The sequence below is a fragment of the Triticum dicoccoides genome, chromosome 4A (genome assembly GCF_002162155.2).
Source record: "Triticum dicoccoides isolate Atlit2015 ecotype Zavitan chromosome 4A, WEW_v2.0, whole genome shotgun sequence".
NCBI lineage: Eukaryota > Viridiplantae > Streptophyta > Magnoliopsida > Poales > Poaceae > Triticum > Triticum dicoccoides.
The window spans coordinates 114892843-114914890 of record NC_041386.1 but is presented as its reverse complement, the minus strand read 5'-3'; the positions used below and the strand labels follow the sequence as shown (position 1 = coordinate 114914890).

Here is a 22048-nt window from a genome sequence, read left to right as displayed (position 1 = left end):
TTCACCTTGCCATCCTTCTTATACGCCAAATACTTGGGGCAGTTCCGTTTCCAGTGATCAGTCCCTTTGCAGTAGAAGCACTCAGTCGCATGCTTAGGTCTAGACTTGGGCTTCTTCACTTGAGCAGCAACTTGCTTGCCGTCCTTCTTGAAGTTCCCCTTCTTCCCTTTACCCGTTTTCTTGAAACTGGTGGTCTTGTTGACCATCAACACTTGATGCTCCTTCTTGATTTCTACCTCCGCAGCCTTTAGCATCGCGAAGAGCTCGGGAATAGTCTTATCCACCCATTGCATATTATAGTTCATCACGAAGCTCTTGTAGCTTGGTGGCAGTGATTGAAAAGAATTCTATCAATGACACTATCATCAGGAAGATTAACTCCAAGTTGAATCAAGTGATTATTATACCCAGACATTTTGAGTATATGTTCACTGACAGAACTATTCTCCTCCACCTTGCAGCTATAGAACTTATTGGAGACTTCATATCTCTCAATCCGGGCATTTGCTTGAAATATTAACTTCAACTCCTGGAACATCACATATGCTCCATACCGTTCAAAACGTCGTTGAAGTCCCGGTTCTAAGACGTAAAGCATGGCACACTGAACTATCGAGTAGTCATCAACTTTGCTTTGCCAGATGTTCATAACATCTGGCGTTGCTCCTGCAGCGGGTTTGGCACCTAACGGTGCTTCCAGGACGTAATTCTTCTATGCAGAAATGAGGATAATCCTCAAGTTACGGACCCAATTCATGTAATTGCTACCATCATCTTTCAACTTTGCTTTCTCAAGGAACGCATTAAAATTCAACGGAACAACAGCACGGGCCATCTATCTACAACAACATAGACATGCAAAATACTATCAGGTACTAAGTTCATGATAAATTAAAGTTCAATTAATCAAATTACTTAAGAACTCCCACTTAGACAGACATCCCTCTAATCGTCTAAGTGATCACGTGATCCATATCAACTAAACCATGTCCGATCATCATGTGAGATGGAGTAGTTTTCAATGGTGAACATTACTTATGTTGATCATATCTACTATATGATTCACGCTCGACCTTTCGGTCTAAGTGTTCCGAGGCCATATCTTCATATGCTAGGCTCTTCAAGTTTAACCCGAGTATTTTGCATGTGCAAAACTGGCTTGCACCCGTTGTATGTGAACGTAGAGCTTATCACACCCGATCATCACGTGGTGTCTCGGCACGAGAACTTTCGCAACGGTGCATACTCAGCGAGAACACTTATACCTTGAAATTTAGTGAGACATCATCTTATAATGCTACCGTTGATCTAGGCAAAATAAAATGCATAAAATATAAACATCACATGCAATCAATAGAAGTGATATGATATGGCCATCACCATCTTGTGCCTTTGATCTCCATCTCCAAAGCATCATCGTGATCACCGTTGTCATCGGCGCAACACCTTGATCTCCATCGTAGCATCATTGTCGTCTCACCAACTATTGCTTCTACGACTATTGCTACCGCTTAGTGATAAAGTAAAGCAATTACATGGTGATTGCATTTCATACAATAAAGTAACAACCATATGGCTCCTGCCAGTTGCCGATAACTCTGTTACAAAACATGATCAATCTCATACAATAAAATATTGCATCATGTCTTGACCATATCACATCACAACATGCCCTGCAAAAATAAGTTAGACGTCCTCTACTTTGTTGTTGCAAGTTTTACGTGGCTGCTACGGGCTGAGCAAGAACCGTTCTTACCTATGCATCAAAAACCACAACGCGGTATAGTGATTGCTTTTTGATCTTCAGAAAGAACCATGTTCATTGAATCCGATTCAACTAAAGCTGGAGAAACTGACACCCACTAGCCACTTGTGTGCGAAGCACGTCGGTAGAACCAGTCTCGCGTAAGCGTACACGTAACGTCGGTCTAGGCCGCTTCATCCAACAATGCCGCTGAATCAAGAATCAACTAGTGACGGCAAGCAATGTGTATATACACACGCCCACAACTCCTTTGTGTTCTACTCGTGCATATAACATCTACGCATAAACCTGGCTTGGATGCCACTGTTGGGAAACGTAGCAATTTCAAAAAAAATCCTATGCACACACAAGATCATGGTGATGCATAGCAACGAGCGAGGAGAGTGTCAGACACGTACCCTCGTAGACCGTAAGTGGAAGCGTTATGACAATGTGGTTGATGTAGTCATACGTCTTCACAATCGACCGATCCTAGTACCGAACATACGGCACCTTCGCGATCTGCACATGTTCAGCTCGGTGATGTCCCACGAACTCACGATCTAGTAGAGCTTCAAGGGAGAGTTCCGCCAGTACGACGGCGTGATGACGGTGTTGATGAAGCTACCGACTTAGGGCTTCGCCTAAGCACCGCTACAATATGACCGAGGTGTATTATGGTGGAGGGGGGCACCGCACACGGCTAAAAGATCAATGATCAACTTGTGTGTCATGGGGTGCCCCCTGCCCCCGTATATAAAGGAGCAAGGGTGTAGGCTGGCCGGCCCTAGGAGGGCGCGCCAAGAGGAGGAGGAGTCCTCCTAGTGGGAGTAGGACTCCCCTTTCCTAGTCCCACTAGGAGGGGGAAGGAAGGAGTGGGAGAGGGGAAACGCAAGGCCCCCCCTTCCTTGTCCTATTTGGACTCAAGGGGAGGGGGCACGGCTTGCCCTGGTCGGCCCCTCTCTCTCCACTAGGGCCCATCAAGGCCCATTTAGCCCCCGGGGGTTCCGGTAACCCCTCCGGCACTTCGGTTTTCTCCGAGATCACCTGAAACCATTCCGGTGTCCAAATATAGTCGTCCAATATATCAATATTTATGTCTCGACCATTTCGAGACTCCTCGTCATGTCCGTGATCCGAACGTTAAGCATGCAGACCCTACAGGTTCGAGAACTATGTAGACATGACCGAGACTCATCTCCAGTCAATAACCAATAGCGGAACCTAGATGCTCATATTGGTTCCTATATATTCTATGAAAATCTTTATCAGTCAAACCGCATAACAACATACGTTGTTCCCTTTGTCATCGGTATGTTACTTGCCCGAGATTCGATCGTCGATATCTCAATACCTAGTTCAATCTCGTTATCGGCAAGTCTCTTTACTCATTACGCAATACATCATCCCGCAACTAACTCATTAGTTGCATTTCTTGCAAGGCTTATAGTGATGTGCATTACCGAGAGGGCCCAGAGATACCTCCCCGACAATCGGAGTGACAAATCCTAATCTTGATCTATGCCAACTCAACAAGTACCATTGGAGACACCTGTAGAGCACCTTTATAATCACCCAGTTACGTTGTGACATTTGGTAGCACACAAAGTGTTCCTCCGGTATTCGGGAGTTGCATAATCTCATAGTCATAGGAACATGTATAAGTCATGAAGAAAGCAATATCAATATACTAAACGATCAAATGCTAAGCTAACAGAATGGGTCAAGTCAATCACATCATTCTCTAATGATGTGATCCCCTTAATCAAATGACAACTCATGTCTATGGTTAGGAAACTCAACCATCTTTGATTCAACGAGCTAGTCAAGTAGAGGCATACTAGTGACACTTTGTTTGTCTATGTATTCACACATGTACTAAGTTTCCGATTAATACGATTCTAGCATGAATAATAAACATTTATCATGATATAAGGAAATATAAATAGCAACTTTATTATTGCCTCTAGGGCATATTTCCTTCAGGGATCGCAATAGTTTTCGAGGGTAGAGTATTCAACCTAAATTTATTGATTCGACACAAGGGGAGCCAAAGAATATTCTCAAGTATTAGCAGTTGAGTTGTCAATTTAACCACACCTGAAAGACTTAATATCTATAGCAAAGTATTTAGTAGCAAAGTAATATGGAAGTAACGGTAACGATGGCAAAAGTAAAAGTAGCAGTTTTGTAGCAATTGTAACAGTGGCGACGGAAAAGTAACTTAGCAACGATCAATATGAAATGAACTCATAGGCAATGGATCAGTAATGGATAATTATGTCAGATGGCATTCATCATGCAATAGTTATAACCTAGGGTGACACGGAACTAGCTCCAATTCATCAATATAATGTAGGCATGTATTCCATATATAGTCATACATGCTCATGGAAAAGAACTTGCATGGCATCTTTTGTCCTACCCTCCCGTGGCAGCGGAGTCCTAATGGAAACTAAGGGATATTATGGCCTCCTTTTAATAGAGAACCGGAACAAAGAATTGGCACATAGTAAATACATGAACTCCTCAAACTACGGTAATCACCGGAAAGAATCCCAATTATTGTCACCTTGGGGTATGCGGATCATAGCTCGTAATAGGTGTCTACAAATTGCAAGATCAGATCAAGAACACAAATATATTCATGAAAACATAATAGGTTCAGATCTGAAATCATGGCACTCGGGCCCTAGTGACAAGCATTAAGCATAGCGAAGTCATAGCAACATCAATCTCAGAACATAGTGAATACCAGGGGTCAAACCCTAACAAAACTAACTCGATTACATGATAAATCTCATCCAACCCATCACCATCCAGCAAGCCTACGATGGAATTACTCACACACAGCGGTGAGCATCATGAGATTTGTGATGGAGGAAGGTTGGTGATGATGATGGCGACGATTTCCCCTCTCCGGAGCCCCGAACGGACTCCAGATCTGACCTCCCGATGAAGAACAGGGGGTGACGGCAGCTCCGTATCGTAAAACATGATGAATCCTTCTCTCTGATTTTTTTCTCCCCGAACGTGAATATATGGAGTTGGAGTTGAGGCCGGTGGAGGTACAGGGGACCCACAAGGTAGGGGTACACCCTAGGGGGCGCCCTCCACCCTTGTGGATACCCGGTGGGTCCCCGCTGGTTGATTTTTTCACCAATATTTTTTATTTATTCCAAAAATATTCTCCGTGAAGTTTCAGATCATTCCGAGATCTTCTATTTCTGCACAAAAATAACACCAAGGCAATTCTGCTGAAAAGAGCGTCAGTCCGGGTTAGTTCCATCCAAATCATGCAAATTAGAGTCCAGAACAAGGGCAAAAGAGTTTGGAAAAGTAGATACGATGGAGACGTATCAACTCCCCCAATCTTAACCCATTGCTTGTCCTCAAGCAAGTTAGTTGACAAACTAAAATTGATAAAGAAAAACTTTTACAAACTCGGTTTGATCTTGTTGTTGCAAATATATAAAGCCAACATTCAGGCTTTCAGCAAAGATTATGAACTAACCGTATTCACAATAACATTTAGGTCTCACATTTACTCATATCAATGGCATAATCAACTAGCGAGCAATAATAATAAATCTTAGATGACAACACTTTTTCAAAACAATCATGATACGATATAACAAGATGATATCTCGCTAGCCCTTTATGAGATCGCAAAACAAAAATGCAGAGCACCCCTAAAGATCAAGGACTGACTAGACATTGTAATTCATGGTAAAATAGATCCAGTCACAGTCATACTCAATATCAATTAATAGCAAAGCATACAAATGACAATGGTCCTCTCTAACTGGTGCTTTTTATAAGAGGATGATGACTCAACATAAAAGTAAATAGATAGGCCCTTCGCAGAGGGAAGCAGGGATTTGCAGAGGTGCCAGAGCTCGAGCTTTTGAAATAGAGATGAATAATATTTTGAGCGGTATGCTTTCATTGTCAACATAACAACCAAGAGATCTTGGTATCTTCCATACTAGAAACAATGGGTACCGTCCAACTAACAACAATCTTGGGGGAGTTTTGTTTGAAGTTATATTTTGATTTGATTTGAGCATGGGACTGGGCATCCCAGATACCAGCCATTTTCTCGTGAATGATGAGTGGAGTCCACTCATCGTGAGAATAACTCACCTAGCATGGAAGATACTGACAGCCCCCAGTCGCTACATGAGCGATTCGGGCATACAAAACAGATTATTATTTGAAGGTTTAGAGTTTGGCACATGCAAATTTACTTGGAACGGCGGGTAAATACCGCATATAGGTAGGCATGGTGGACTCATATGGAACAACTTTGGGTTTATGGAAGTGGATGCACAAGCAGTATTCCCGCTTAGTGCAAGTGAAGGCTAGCAAAAAATTGAGTAGCGACCAACTAGAGAGCGACGACAGTCATAAACATGCATTGAGATTAACCAACATTGAGTGCAAGCATGAGTAGGATATAAATCACCATGAACATAAATATCATGGAGGCTATGTTGATTTTGTTTCAACTACATGCATGAACATGTGCCAAGTCAAGCCACTTAAATCATTCAAAGGAGGATACCATCCTATCATACCACATCACAACCATTTTAAAAGCATGCTGGCACGCAAGGTAAACCATTATAAAATCCTAGCTAATTAAGCATGTCATGAGTAACTATAATCTTTAATTGTCATTGCAAACATGTTTCATTCATAATAGCCTGAATCAAGAACGATGAACTAATCATATTTACAAAAACAAGATAGGCCGAGTTCGTACCAGCTTTTCCTCATCTCAATCATATCATCATATATCGTCATTATTGCCTTTCACTTGCACGATCGAACGGTGTGAATAATAACAATAATGCACGTGCATTGGACTAAGCTGGAATCTGCAAACATATTCAAAGGAGAAGACGAGGTAGGTAATATGGGTCTCTGTTAGATCAACAATAATGCATATGAGACCCATTCAACATTTTTATCGTGGTCTTCTCCTCTCGACCCAAAGAAAGAAAAAAGAAATTCAAAGAAACACACTGAAATATTTTTTGGAGTTTTTGCTTTTCTGAAGAAAGTAAAACAAGAACGAGAAAAACTATTTACACGAGAAAGCTCCCAACAAGCAAAAGAAGAACAAGAAATCTTTTTGGGTTTTTTAATACTACAACTAACTAAACATGGAAATGAAACTAAAAGGAAACTGCAACTAATTTTTTTGGAAGTTTTTCAAACACACAAGAAGAAAGCAGAAAAAAAGAAAATAAACTAGCATGGATAATACAAAGAAAAAGTATTTATAATCAAGTAATATGCTGCTAAGTGGGAAGCCGTTTAGGTTTTGATTGGTATGAATAGGTATGCAATTAAATATAGCATGGTAGTAATTTGCAATGTGATGGGAAGCAATCTCAAAATCTATTGACGGTTCTAGTTTTGATGTGCGACACGATTCTCGGATGGCGTAACATGGGCATGCGTTCTCGGATGCGTACGTGGCATTTGCACCATAGGGTGCATCAAAATAGGTGATGTCAGCACACGACTTGCTCCATCAACCGTGCGCGCTCGTTATTACCATCCCGCGTGCTTCTTTTAATAAGAATGTGTGCCCATCTAGCGCACACACCTTGATATGTCTGATTGTTTCTGTTTGTTGTGGCTAATCGCAAACAATTCATCCGTGTGAAGTATATGCCGTCAATCGCACACACCTTGATCTCACTGGCCGTTTCTGTTGTGTTGCCTAATCGAAAACAGTTCATCCGAGTGAACTGTATGCCGTATATTGCACACATACATCTTGATCTGGCTGGCCGTTTTTGTTGTGTTGCCTAATCACAAACAGCTCATCCAAGTGAACTGTATACTGTATATCACACACACCTTCATCTGTCTGACCGTTTCTATTGTTATGCTCAATGCAAATAGTTCCTTCGAGTGAACTGTATGCCACGCATCATACATGCAACTATAATTTGGATCGTGTTTGTTGTCTCCGCCATCACAAACGTTTTGTATCTTTTTTGACGGGGTTTTTACATCACCTTTTACGATTAATGCGTTGCACGCAGTTTCATTGAAGGGTCTCCAATTATAGTGTCGCGTTAACAGCATCCTACAATAGTGGTTGGTTATGTGGAAAACATTAAATACTACTTTGATAATCCTGATAAATCTCCATTGAACTTGATAGTGGGAGATACTTTGGATCGCCGAGAATACTTTAGGGATTATCACTTGTTTCAAAAAGGGAAACACTTATGGAATCAAATTAAAATTTTGCATTGGTATGCTTGAAATTTATGCTTAAGATATGATTGTACTTGTTGCTCTAAGATGGAGGCTCCACACCTCCCCTTTCAATGTGAATTTAATAATAATGAAACCTTGGCTTCTTATGCTAATGGTATATATAATTACTATGGTGTGGAACAAATAGAAGAATTTGTTGCTTTTAAGGGTGCTTATGAAATTGAATCTTTGTTTGAAGAGTATGAAGATTGTGATGATGCTCTTTACAGATTTGAAATATTTTCTGTACTTAAATATTGCTATGAGAATTATAAATACAATGCGTATATTAGTGATTTATTGATAAAGTCTCCGCTACCCAAGAAAAGACTAATATTTTGCAGGAACCCAAGAAGAGAAAATGCATATCCCCGCTCAGGTAACTTAGTTTTATACGAACATTTTTTGGTTTCATGTCATTCGAAAATAGTTTGTTAATACGACTTGATCAACCTTATTAATGGATTCTTTTTGAGGGGCATGTGGTCCAAGAATTTAGTAAGCACAACCTACTGTACCTACGTTTCTCTCTCTGTTATTTAAAGTTAATAAAGTAGAAATGCCATGATTATCCTGTTTTCTTTAATTTTCCGTGCAATAAAAATGTCCCACAAATAAAATTTCTCAAAATGTCCTGAAAATTTAATATGATTTTTTCTAGAATATTTTAGAATTTTTGGCACTGAACACACACCAGGGGGTGCACCTATGATCCACAAGCCCACAGGGTGTGCCACTCCCAGGGCACGTCCAGCAGGCTTGTAGGTCCCACATGGACCCACTTACTTATTCCAGCAGTCCACTGCCTTCTCCTTCCTCTAGAAAAAATCACTAGCTTGTTCAAACTCGTGTTCTTGCTCATTTGCCTGAGATTTTCGATCTTCTTGCTCGGAACTCCGTTTCCGAAACTGTTTTGGGAGATTATTCTTTGGTGTGTGACTCCTCTAATGGTCCAATTAGTTTTTGTTCTAGTGCTTTATATATTGCAAATTTTTGTTGTTCTGGTGACCATGTTCTTGAGCTTGCATGTTGAATTTATATGGTCTAAAGTAGTTTTGATGCATGATATAGCCTCTAGATGTTGGGGAACGTAGCAGAATTTTAAAATTTTCTGCGCATCACCAAGATCAATCTATGGAGTATTCTAGCAACGAGGGAGAGGGGAGTGCATCTACATACCCTTGTAGATCGCGAGCGGAAGCGTTCAAGAGAACGGGGTTGATGGAGTTGTACTCGTCATGATCCAAATCACCGATGACCTAGCGCCGAACGGACGGCACCTCCGCGTTCAACACACGTACGGTTGGGAAGACGTCTCCTCCAACTTGATCCAGCAAGGGGGAAGGAGAGGTTGATGGAGATCCAGCAGCACGACGGCGTGGTGGTGGAAGCAACGGTGATCTCGGTAGGGCTTCGCCAAGCTCAGGGAGAGGGAGGCGCCAGGGGCTAGGGTGCGGCTGCCCTCCCTCCACCCCACTATATATAGGACCCCTAGGGGGGGCGGCCCTAGGAGATGAGATCTCCAAGGGGGGGCGGCGGCCAAGGGGGTGGAGTGCCCCCCACCCCTAGGGTTTCCAACCCTAGGCGTAGGGGGAGGCCCATGGGGCGCGCACCAGCCCACTAGGGGCTGGTTCCCCTCCCACTTCAGCCCATGGGGCCCTCCGAGATAGGTGGCCCCACCCGGTGGACCCCCGAGACCCTTCCGGTGGTCCCGATACAATACCGATTACCCCCGAAACATTCCCGATGGCCGAAACTTGACTTCCTATATATAAATCTTCACCTCCGGACCATTCCGAAACTCCTCGTGACATCTGGGATCTCATCCGGGACTCCGAACAACTTTCGGGTTACCGTATACTAATATCTCAACAACCCTAGCATCACCGAACCTTAAGTGTGTAGACCCTACGGGTTCGGGAGACACGCAGACATGACCGAGACGACTCTCCGGTCAATAACCAACAGCGGGATCTGGATACCCATGTTGGCTCCCACATGCTCCTCGATGATCTCATCGGATGAACCACGATGTCGAGGATTCAATCAATCCCGTATACAATTCCCTTTGTCAATCGGTACGTTACTTGCCCGAGACTCGATCATCGGTATGCCAATACCTCATTCAATCTCGTTACCGGCAAGTCACTTTACTCGTACCACAATGCATGATCTCGTGATCAATCACTTGGTCACATTGAGCTCATTATGATGATGCATTATCGAGTGGGCCCAGAGATACCTCTCCGTCATACGGAGTGACAAATCCCAGTCTCGATTCGTGCCAACCCAACAGACACTTTCGGAGATACCCGTAGTGCACCTTTATAGTCACCCAATTACGTTGTGATGTTTGGCACACCCAAAGCACTCCTACGGTATCCGGGAGTTGCACAATCTCATGGTCTAAGAAAATGATACTTGACATTTGGAAAAGCTATAGCAAACGAACTACACGATCTTTAAGCTATGCTTAGGATTGGGTCTTGTCCATCACATCATTCTCCTAATGATGTGATCCCGTTATCAATGACATCCAATGTCCATAGTCAGGAAACCATGACTATCTTTTGATCAAAGAGCTAGTCAACTAGAGGCTCACTAGGGACGTATTGTGGTCTATGTATTCACACATGTATTACGATTTCCGGATAACACAATTATAGCATGAACAATAGACAATTATCATGAACAAAGAAATATAATAATAACCATTTTATTATTGCCTCTAGGGCATATTTCCAACACTAGACACTTGTGGGAGTAGTTGCTATCAACTTGGTTAAGTTTTGTTCACTTTTACTTTGAGTCACTAAAAATTTCAGAAATTTACAGAGAAAAAGAAAATGCTCAAGTGGAGGTTGAGAGGTTCCTCGAGCCAAAGTCCTAAGGAAGCTCTGAAGCCCAAGTACAACCTTACTCGTGCAGCTGAGGTGCGGCCGTTTGAATGTCCATGCAACACATTCTTGAGAGATGCGGGAATTCTCGATGACTTTTATCATTTGGCGAACAATGCAAGCATTATCCCCTTCCTCGAAGATAAGTGTGATCAGTACCTTTTCTTCACAAATACTTTTGTGCAAAACTTTCATTTTCACTCTAGGAGAGAGATACCCACTGTTTCATTCCACTTATATGACATTCCTAGGGAGATGACACTTGATGAGTTTTGTGAGGCTTGCTTGACTCCATCTGAGAGCAACCCTATAGAGCCACATCCTAGTGATGTTGCGGATTTCATATCCGAAGTAACCGTGGGGGAGCGTAGAGGAGTATCTGAGGCTAGAGTTGCTAGTTTACATTTTTCCCAAGTTACGTTACTACTCATTATTTGCCGGGAGGTGTTTGACTGGACGGTGGGAGAGTGGAGCACTCAGCTCGCCTGACCTTGGTATTTTGCACCATGATCTTTATGGTGATATAACTTTTAGTTTGGGTGCTATGATTGCTCAGCAGTCACACACTAACCGCTCGAAGGGAGTCATTTATGGTGGTATTTATGCTTCCCACCTCGCTAGACATTTTGAGATTCCTATCAAGCACGATGAGATAGAGGAGAAGCTTTTACTTGTTGGACACCTTGATTATGCTAGCATTTGGACATGACTTTATTGATGGTGGTCTGAGGCGATTTCAGTATAACTTGGTATTCAATCAGGACACCCGTGAGACTATTATGGTGTGTGCACCTTCTCGATTATGCCGGTTGACATTTACGCTTATTGGGGCTTGGCACCGCCCCAAGTTGACGAGCCAGAGCCAGCACCTGAGCCCGAGCTTGTCGAGGAGCCCGTCTATCAGTGGGAGACGTAGGAGCCCGCTTACCAGTGGGACCCTCGGGAGCCTCCGTATTATCCTGGAGGGGGATACTTCGACCCATGGCCGTAGACCAACTTAGGCCAAAAGCCTAAGCTTGGAGGAGTATGTATTTCTCATCGACATTACATTCATGCATCACATATTCATTTCAGTTGTCGGTGTTCATCCTCTTTCATTGTATATCCATGTTAGTTTTATATTTCCACTTTCTTCTTGTGTATTTGAGAAACTTTGAAAATCCAAAAACATTTCTCGTTTCTTTTTGGTTTTTCTTGCTTGCTTAATTAATTCCTAGTAGTAAAAGAAAACCCAAATAGATTTCCTGTTATTCTTTTGTTTGTTGGGAACTTTCCCGTGTAAATTGTTTTTCTCCTTTTTGTCTTTCTTTCATTAATTTGTATTCTTCAGAAAAACTAAAAAAAACAAAAATGTTTCAGTGTTTTTTTTAATTCTCTCGTATGCCTTATTGATGGAATAAAACTCCCCTGCCCCGGTATAACACACACTGTGACACCACACACCTTGATCCAGGAAAGGGCACATTGCTTGGAACATTCATCGAAGATAAAGAGGGGAGTCATCAAACGCACGTTAGTTTTGCACTCATGAAATCACTCGACCTCGGCAACAATGGACAGAACCCTGACCTAGGAAGCGTCATCGCGTTTCTTGCCCGCAGAGTTAACCACGTCGGCGAGACTACACCCACCTCCGCCGCCGCATTTCTCGTCCAACGAACCGCCCGCCTCGGCCGCTCCAGCGTCCGCGACAACCTCAACCGACGCCGGGCCCTCGTCGTCGTCACGTACAGCTTCGGCCACCTTCCCTTTCTTCCGCGTGCGGAGCATCTGTTCAGCCACGAGATCGAGTTCGCTCCCGGAGCTCTTCGCCACCTGCAGGTCAGGGGCGGCGCTCCCCGTGGTGGCCGAGACAGAGTCCGCCGGCGACTCCGCGGGGTCCACCAGGAACATGTCCGGGTCGAATTGATCCTGGCTCGAGGAGGCGAGGCTGTGGAAGAACAGCCCGTTGCCCGCCGCGGCCGCCGCCGACGACGACGCGAAGCAGTAGCTGGCCCCGGCCGCGCGCGCGTACATCTGCTGCATGGGCGTCGGCATCCGGCCGAACGGCGCCGCCGCCGCCGCGGCCGGGGCGAAGAAGGCGGGCCGGCCGTTGTAGCCGGCGAAGGGGCGGGGCGGCCCGGCCGCGAGCGCCATCATCATCTGGGCGTTCCTCCTGGCGTGGAGCTCCGCGAGCAGCGCGTTCCGCTGGTTCCAGGCCTCGTCCCGCTCCTGCGCCATCCTGCGCGCGGCCGCGGCGAGCCTGCAGATGGTCTCGTCCGCGTCGGCGGACACGGCGCGCGTCTTGTGCAGCTCCAGCCTCGTGCAGTAGAGCTTCTCCTCCAGAGCGCTGCGCTCCTGCAGACGAAACAAAACGTCTGTTAAACTTCTTTTCGTCTGCATATGTGGCCAATGCATGTTCATGTTCGTATCATAACTTGCTGTGCAACTCATCAACAGTTATTTGACCAAAAAGATCCCACGCATGCTCCATCTTAAGAGGAGACCACACCGGTGCAGAAGAAGGGAGCTAACCTCTTCATCTTGGCCGGCGAGCGGCGCGGATTTACCTTTTCCCGCGAGGCTCTGCTCCACCCCGCTGTTCCCCATAGTGAGACACCTCCCTCCCCTGTCTCCTGGGATGATGATCCATCTATGAGAAGCTGTCCGCGTTATATCGCCTGTCTCCCCAGATGGCAGCAGCGCGGACCTTCCTTTGCCGGCGAAGGTGGGATCGGATTGGGGGCGGCAAGGAATGTATCAGCGTCGGGTATGGAAAACGAGATCGCAGGAAGGAATGCGTATATCGGCCATGAAGCCCCTGCCATACTTGCAACGGACGCGGATGCGGGTCCCCTCCCGGCGACTGTTCGTTCTGGCAGATTGGTTTGCCTTCTAATACGTCATAACTTGGCCCCACCTCTGTGTACCACCCTTGTCGTCTCCTCTCGCGTTCATGGCTTCGTGACTCATGAGTGGCATTTCCCGGCCTCCACGCTGCATCAGGATTCAGGTGCTCAATTCCCCCCTCATTTTTTTTTTTTGGAAACTCAACTTTCTTTTGACAAATGGGTACTCCCTCCGTCCGGAAATACTTGTCATCAAAATGGATAAAAGGGGATGTATCTAGACATATTTTAGTTTTAGATACATCTCTTTTTATTCATTTTGATGACAAGTATTTTCGGACGGAGGGAGTAATTCTTATTGACTCATGATGTAGCATCGAGGGATACAATCATACAATCATAATGAGCACAGCCCAGTCTCACACCAGCCTCTCCATTGTTAGGAGGCACACAACCAACACACAGAAAATCATGCTGGCAAAATAGCAAAAGTCAAATAAGACCGAAGCTATGCCTAGACACATAATGAAAAAGAAGAAGAAGAAGAAGAAGAAGAAGAAGAAAATTTCTCAAGTGATCAAAGCAGTGATCGATGATATACCTCAATGGCCATCCGTACCAACCATCTTTTGACGGCACATAGACTATAAGAAAAATTCTTCAAATGTGATGCCTTCAAGAAGGGAGCAACACGTGCACCCCGCCGTCACCAGATCCAACTATCGACGGTCAGATTGTGGGTTTTCACGCCGAAGATCATGTTCGAGCAAACTCAACTAATTTTTTTGAAATGGTTATTTTTTTCGAAATTCTCCCATTTTAAGAGGACTAGGTAGTAAACTCAACTTAGTTTGCATCAAGTTGCAAACCCAACATGCTATTGGAGCTAACGTATAATTTCAGATTGAGAAACGCAATCTACATTGCACATTCGACCACTTGACTGATCAGAAAGCATGCACAGCAACAAGATCGATGGTCGGGCCTCTAGATATTACGAAACGCTTGTTCTCTACAATCCTGGTCTTCACTACCCTACGATCAGGTACGTACGCTGCACGGAAGTGCAACATTTCACTCCGGATAAACGCTAAATCAACATGGTGATAAACGGGCAAGGGATCTTGCCATCTTTACAGCAGAGAATCTCACAGTTTTTGCTACTACCTTCCGCTAATCGTAGTGATTGACTGGCGTGAGAGGACTTCTAGGAGCACGTGCCGTTCGGTCCGAGGAGCTTTTTCCTTTGTCCACTTCATCTAGCTTGTTCTTTGATTTGAATTTCGCCACAAGATCTGGCATCGAGGCTTTCAGTTCCTCAATTGATTTGAAGCTATATGCGCCGGCCAGTAGCTCCCGTGGGCGATGACGAACTGGACTGTTAACCTGTTGAGAGAAAATGTAACGAAATAATCACCTGATTTAGGAATGATAGAAAGGTGGTTTGCATTGAATAATCGCATTTCATGTCTAAAATATAATTTGTTCCCAAACTTCTGTCGGAAGTGTTAACATGTCCATAAGGTGCATACGTTCGTATTGTTCAGTTGCTAGTTGTGTCAAGAATATAGTTCTTTCAACAATTTACTGCAATAAACTAAAAAAAGTCCATCTGTTTAGCTGAACTTGACCAATAAATATCCATTTTGTGTTTTCAAACATTAAAAATGTCATTCTGAGTTTAATTCATCCGCACAACTTGTTTCTTAGTTCTTTAAATACGGTGCAAATGTGAATGCATATAGCTTACCGAGTAATCCTTTTCAATACAGTTACTTGCAAAGGTTCTTATAGATTCTGTGCCCTGATTGTGTTTTTCAGTCAGCAATCCCAAATGATTTAAGAAGGAGGTGGATAGAGTTTCCATTCTCTCTCTGGTTTCATGACCCACTAAGTGAGAATCTGGAAAAAAAGAAACTGGATAACATAAGGAAAAGAAGATCTTTCGAGGGAAAAATATATTATAGTCCAAGTAGATATGTTACTCTCTGAAGTAGTCAAAATATCAGATGTAATGGCATGGAACCCTGCATCGTTGTGTGAAGAACAAAGTTGAATCTCCTGGATAATACTTTCATTTTCATTTCTTCTCTCTCTGCATCCAAGAAATTCATTAGAAAAACTGGGAAGGACCTGCATTACAAGGTTCGTCACGGTAGGTCGAGTTTGCGAAAATGACTACAACTTACTGTATAAAATCATTAGCTTCCAGAACTGAGCTCTTATTTAGATGTTCTAAACATGACTGCGTATTTGACCAGTAAGAAACAGAATGGTGGCTTCCCTTCAAGCTGCAATGAAACAACGCTTCTTCAGCATAAATAAATCTTGGAACCAGAAGGGCTTCAAGGGTGAATGAGTAATTTAAATTGCACATAATTTTAGCTAGGCAAGAAAGATTGGTACCACTGCTGCAAGACGTCTCCCATTTTATCTCTGATACTAACATGCGATGACATATCCTCCAGGAATTGGTTCTCTAGCTTTTCAGCACAGGATGCAGCCTCTTTTTTGCCATTATCTGAAACTTGTTGTAGGCTGGACATTTCCAATGCCAGGTGTTCCTGCTCCTCACTATACTTCTCATTGAGTTGTCCAACATATTCTGAAACCTGCTAAAAGGGAGAACAGTTATTGCCTAAGTCATAAAAGGAGGCTTGTTATTTTGCAATTAAACAATAGATAAGCTGACCATTGTCGTTTTCCTGGCAGTCAAGCCAGCTAAAATTCCAGCAATCTTGTCAAGAGCAGCTTGCTCTTCTCTAATAGCAAGTTCCTATTGAATGGAAGGATGTGATCAGCGAGTTTGTCTATAAATGAACTGTGTATATGTAGCACCGTAGTTCAAAACCAACCAACCTCAAAACCCTTCTCAAATTCAGCAAGATGAGAGGTGCATCCTCTTTGACTTTGCTCCATAAGTTTCATGAGCCTAGACGCATGTGTACTAATATCATTAAAGAAATCTATTGACGTCTTCGACATGGCTTGTGCTGAGGTAAGACTCTTTTGCAATCCCTACCAGACAAGTTTCAGAATGAGTTGCAGAATCTGGCATAATGTGTGAAATATTGGTAGATGTTAGCAAAAGCAAGGGTCGAGGAGACATACTAATTCTTGCTGTTCAGCAGAAAATGCTAATAGCTCCTTGAGTTCAGAAGTAGATCTCAAAACCTCAGTTAATACTTGTTCAGCCTCTGAAACCATCACTCCTAGAAACTGTTAATAAGATAGGCCATGATTAGATTTTGTAAAGTGGCTCACTACTTTGAATCAGATAGCAACTGCTCCAAAAATGGAAGTTCTATTATTGCATACATTGTCAACAGCTATTGCTTGTGAAGATATATTCAGTTTCATCTGCTCAGAGTCTGTGATGGACTGCTGCCGCAGAGTGTTGACAAGCTCGTTCATGCATTGCACACCAGAGGTATACATATCTTTGGCCTTTGCTATTCTTCTCTTCAAATGATTAGCTGACTGGACGCAGTTGCGTGATGCAGATAATTAGTACATTGTGATAATCATGGTAATCTTGAACAGTTAACAAAGTAAGTATTTTAGTAGTAGTACCTCAGATTTAGCTGAAAAATATGAATTCATTTGTCCAGTCATGGACTCCAAAAATTGGTGCTGTTCACAAATCGACTCAACAACTGTGTTATGAAGAAGTCCAAGACTCTGATCCAATTGAGACCGAAAATTGAATAGCAATCCTTTATTTTCAACTTCAGTTTTCGGTTGCCTTCCTATTTATATTTGCCAAAAAATACCAACGACCATCAGTGCAAGAAAGCAGCAACTTGTAGAGGGAGGGGGGAGGGGGGTTCTAGCTGTTTACCTAGTTTATTCTGAAGATCAGCAATATCTCCAGATGCAGTCTCGATGGTGCCACACAGAACCTTTGCACGTTCAAGAATTATATTCTCTATACATTGTGATGAATTAGTTCCAAACATAAGAACACTTGATCCAACTAACATATTAACTTAAGATCAAGAAATATTTACCGTCATGGAGTAAATTTGAGATTATGAAGTCCTTTTCCTTCAGAGACATGTTAGCTCTAGAATGAGCTTCCTGAAGATCCAGAAATTCCCTCTTGCAAGTTTCAATCCTCATCTAAATATGAAGATACTTAGATGTCAAGCTTTTGCGTTCTAAGTAGATATAAAAGACTAAGAACCAGAAGGTTTTGCGTACTAAAAAATGTTATCCAGATTGCAGTACCTTTAACTCTTTATTCTGACCTTCCAAATTCAACCTGTGCTCCTGCTCTTCTAGGTACAAACTTCTGTACTTTTCGAGCTCCTGCCAGACCTCAAAAGGTACAAGTAAATTCAACCCTGAACTATATACTGATTAATATATTAATATACCAAAACTTTAATTAGATAAAAACTATACTTTGCTCTGCTTCTCCATGCTAAGCTCCATATGTTCCACCTTTTCCCTCATTATCTGCAACATGTAATAAAAAAGACTAAGGTAACATTCAATATCTTGCACAGAGGTTCCGTAACATGCATATTTAGAACAATCTGAAGTCTTATTTATACCTTTTTCTCTGCCTCCTCAAGAACAAACCTTTCATGGGGGATATAAATTCCATTCTTTTCCCTTGCAGCTTTTACATCTGACAATATACTTTTGAGATCCTATATGATAATGCGAGGAATAGGAATAACTAGAGGATTGAAGAAAACCTTGTTTCATTTTTTCCATTTCTTGATAGAGATCCTTAAGCATATCAGATTTGCAAACTTTTTGGTTTACCTACAGCAACAGTTGAAGTTAGTGACAAGGATATCAACTAAATCGGAGCACCAAGAATGAATAGAAGTAGGAAACTAGCACCTCTGGTTTGTTTCTTATGCTTTTAGCACGATAAGCATAATCAAGTGTAACTAGAGTTTCTTCCAGGCAGTGGACAGATGGAGTTACTGTTGCTATGATGCAAGTTTTGGCTTTTCCACCTAAGGATTCCCTAAGCAATCTGGTGAGCTTACTGTCCCTGGTAAAGTATCAAAATGAATATGTATTACTGCTATGCATAATGAATAAATTATGCGTAATCTTCCTGATTTATTATGAGAAACGGCATGTACTACCTGTATGGTACATGAAATGAATGCTCAACAAGTGCAGTGATGACACGACCCAGTGTTAATAAGCTCTTATTCAGCTCTCCAGCTTCTCTTGCTCTAACCTACCAGCATGCCACAAAATCATGACTTCAAGATGGATTGACATGTAATAAGAATTAACATCCTAAGTTAGCATCACAATAAGATTTAAATGTGTGTAGTAATATCCAGTTATGACAACACAAAACACATCAAAACATTCGTTGTCACTTTACCAAGACAAGTGCTTTTTTCGCTGAGAAGAAATTGCTTTGGAGACAAGATGGTTATGTATAAGGCCTACGACATACCTAAACTGAAAAGACTTCTTCGAAACAACTATTGAAATGGGACAGCAGGATATACAGTTTATCATCTTCCAGTGTGTACTTTACCAGTTCAACCAAGTGAAAATATGGACGATTAACCCATGCGCCCCAATAGGATGGGGTATGACAAACAGTTGATATAATCACTTATTAGTTGGTAATAGAACCAAGTACCTCTTTTGCACCTGATCGAGCTATACTCTCTGATCCTGCCAGGTCTACAAGGTTCAACCTCCCACATTTCATGAGTTCCTGATTCCCTGTTGTTGCTGCTTTGACATGGATATATATAGAAAAGACAGAATGTGAACGGCTGCAAGTACAGGATAGACAATGATCAGTATTCAACACGTCCCCTATTGGCACCCAAAAAACTAAGTGAAATGGTTATTGACCTGCTTTGCATATTCAGTGCAGTGTCGGCAGTGCGTCTCCTAGATGATCCATGTTGTAACAGACTATATATCTCACCAGGACTGTAGACAACAATTTCTTCAAGGCCTCTTATGACAGCCCCACCTTTGCCATCTTCCATAAGAGATATAGTAGGCCTTTTCTGTCTATCTTCAGGGAATCTGCTTTGGTCCTCTGAAGCCAACAGATCTGTTATTTCTTCGTTATAGAGCTCCAAGAAGGTTACCTTCATGCTATAGTCAGCCTTCTGTGCTTCCAAAATGTCGAAGATATGGCACACTGCTCTTGGCATGACACCAGCACTAGCTGGCAGTTCACCTACCTAAAAAGGCAGATGAGGCAAATTGTTCAGTTGCTGCATCTAACTTCTAAGCCCATGTTCCCCGCAAAAAAAAAAAACTTCTAAGCAGATGTCCAAATTTTTAGTACCTGCTGCATCATCTCTCCCTCCATAGTGTAAGTTTTCCCGGTTCCAGTTTGTCCAAAGGCAAAGACAGTACAATTGTAGCCTTCAAGGACATCATCGACAATTGGTGCAACTGCATGATCATATATTGCCCTCTGCTGAGATTTTGGGCCAAAGACCTGGTTTAAAATAACAACCGTACATAAATGAAAAATCATGTAAATCTACGTCAATCATGTAGGGGTGTTTTTCGAAAAGGAAGGTCAAACCTCCAGGCCTCTGCATCCTCACATGCACACAACCATCATTTAAATAAAGAAGATGCAACAATGGAATAACCATGTACGTGTATCATGTTACAGATTTGTGACACGCAAGATTTAATCGTTTAAAATTAGCCATAACCGACATTTTTCAGTTCTTTATCGCCGGTTGTGGCGTTTTTCAGATTTTATTTCGAATTCTGCTCATTTTATGAGCTTCTTTGGACCTCATGACTTTGTTATGTTTTTATTTAATAATTTGGCTGCATGCATCGATTGATGCAGAGGCCGGGGGTGATCCTCCTTTTAAAAAAAAAGCCATAACCGAATGACGACAACTATTTAAAATCCATAGACCATAAGCAGCAAGCACAGGGATCAATAGTGGCTTTACCTTGTCAAAGGTGAATGTTTTGTCTGCTTGCTTGAATAGACTGTTCAGAACTGTGACCTCCCTCTTGGTGTCGTTGCAGGAGACGGCACTCTGGACATTCGCTTTCTGCTCCTCCGCGCTTAGCGGTCTAACCATGCACCAGTGATAAAAACGAATCAGAGACACCATGGAGATGTGCATCTGACTCCTAGTCTTTAACAACATGAACTAGCAACAGGAGCAATTTGCTAAAAAAATCCGTTGTCACTACACAGTTGGCAGTCAGAGATAAAAGCTAGCATTCCCACTGACTACGCCACGATTCGCCTTAGTCCTAGGCGCTACTTGGAGGATCACAGCATGGCTTACAAAGATTTTGCCCGGTGGGGCCAAAGCGAGAGCACCTCACCTGCATCGGAGCACGACCTGCACGTTCGCCTCCCGGTCTCTGTCATTGCCGCCGTCGATGCTGCAGGCGCCTACGCCGCTGCGGCGCACGGAGCTGTGCGAGCCCGCTTCCGCCCACCGCAGCTCCCGGCGCCCGGGCCGCGGCGTGAGGAAGGGGGTCGGCGGGCCCACCCACGACCGCCGGCTGGGGTTCGGGGTATGCGCCATGCCGGCGACGCCGCCTAAAGCGACCCCGGAGCTTGGATCTGGGGGCGGATTGGGGCGAAATCCGCGTGGTTTCTGCGGGATTCGGCTCGGCGATTTGGGAGATGGGCGAGATGAAGAGTGAGTGAGGACGCCTTTTTCGCGTGTTTTGAAATTTTGAATGAACACAGCGATGGGGTCTCGGGGAGTGGGAGTGGGGGCTGTGGGAGTGGATGTGTGAATGGGGGAGGCATTGGGATGGTGGGCCTTAAACGCGTGGGCAACGGCCCACTGCGCAGAGCGAGACTGATGTCGCTTTCTTCTTGCAATCAAAAGCCTCCCACTTTGTCTCAAAAAAAAAAATCAAAAGCCTCCCACCCCTCGAAAAAAAAGCCTCCCTTTTTTTGGTCGAAGTTGTTGCTCTTTGAGGTGATTGGCGTTAGTCGAGACGCGCCTTTGATGCTCTGCTCAGGGCAGGCTTTTTTGTGTTGTGTATGTAATGTGTGCGGAGACTTTTCTTCGGATTAGCTCGGTGTGGTGCCTGTTCTATAATTGTTGTTCGCAACAAGTTATAGTTTTTTATAATTGTCTTTTGTTTTCTATGAGAATACGCTACATCTTTAACGTACTTTCGAAAAAAAGCCTTCCTTTTTCCTCAAAAACAAAAAATCAAAGCCTCCCAAAGAAAGCCGAAATCACTGATCAAGGTGTACTCCTTCGGTAATTGCCTTTGGCTCCTAGGTGCATATGCACTCATTGTTGAAATACATATTTTGAAAAGTTAAAAAATTC

At 43.2% G+C, this 22048-nt stretch overlaps 1 protein-coding gene across 1 annotated transcript; it reads right to left on the bottom strand.

Annotated features, from left to right (window-relative positions):
- Positions 1-14713: 14713 nt before the first annotated feature.
- LOC119285310 (kinesin-like protein KIN-5B) lies at positions 14714-21473 on the bottom strand. The gene is made up of 23 exons (XM_037564545.1): positions 21075-21473; positions 20687-20813; positions 20053-20208; positions 19605-19945; positions 19384-19522; positions 18866-18963; positions 18612-18768; positions 18461-18530; positions 18314-18390; positions 18162-18215; positions 17985-18065; positions 17765-17876; positions 17596-17682; positions 17328-17503; positions 17073-17234; positions 16866-16973; positions 16614-16772; positions 16447-16530; positions 16161-16366; positions 15944-16045; positions 15740-15849; positions 15505-15656; positions 14714-15140 (listed from the first exon to the last, which is right to left on the bottom strand). The coding sequence occupies exons 1-23, from the start codon at positions 21278-21280 to the stop codon at positions 14928-14930; spliced, it is 3177 nt and encodes a 1058-aa protein (XP_037420442.1). The 5' UTR covers positions 21281-21473; the 3' UTR covers positions 14714-14927.
- Between the last annotated feature and the right edge of the window lie 575 nt (positions 21474-22048).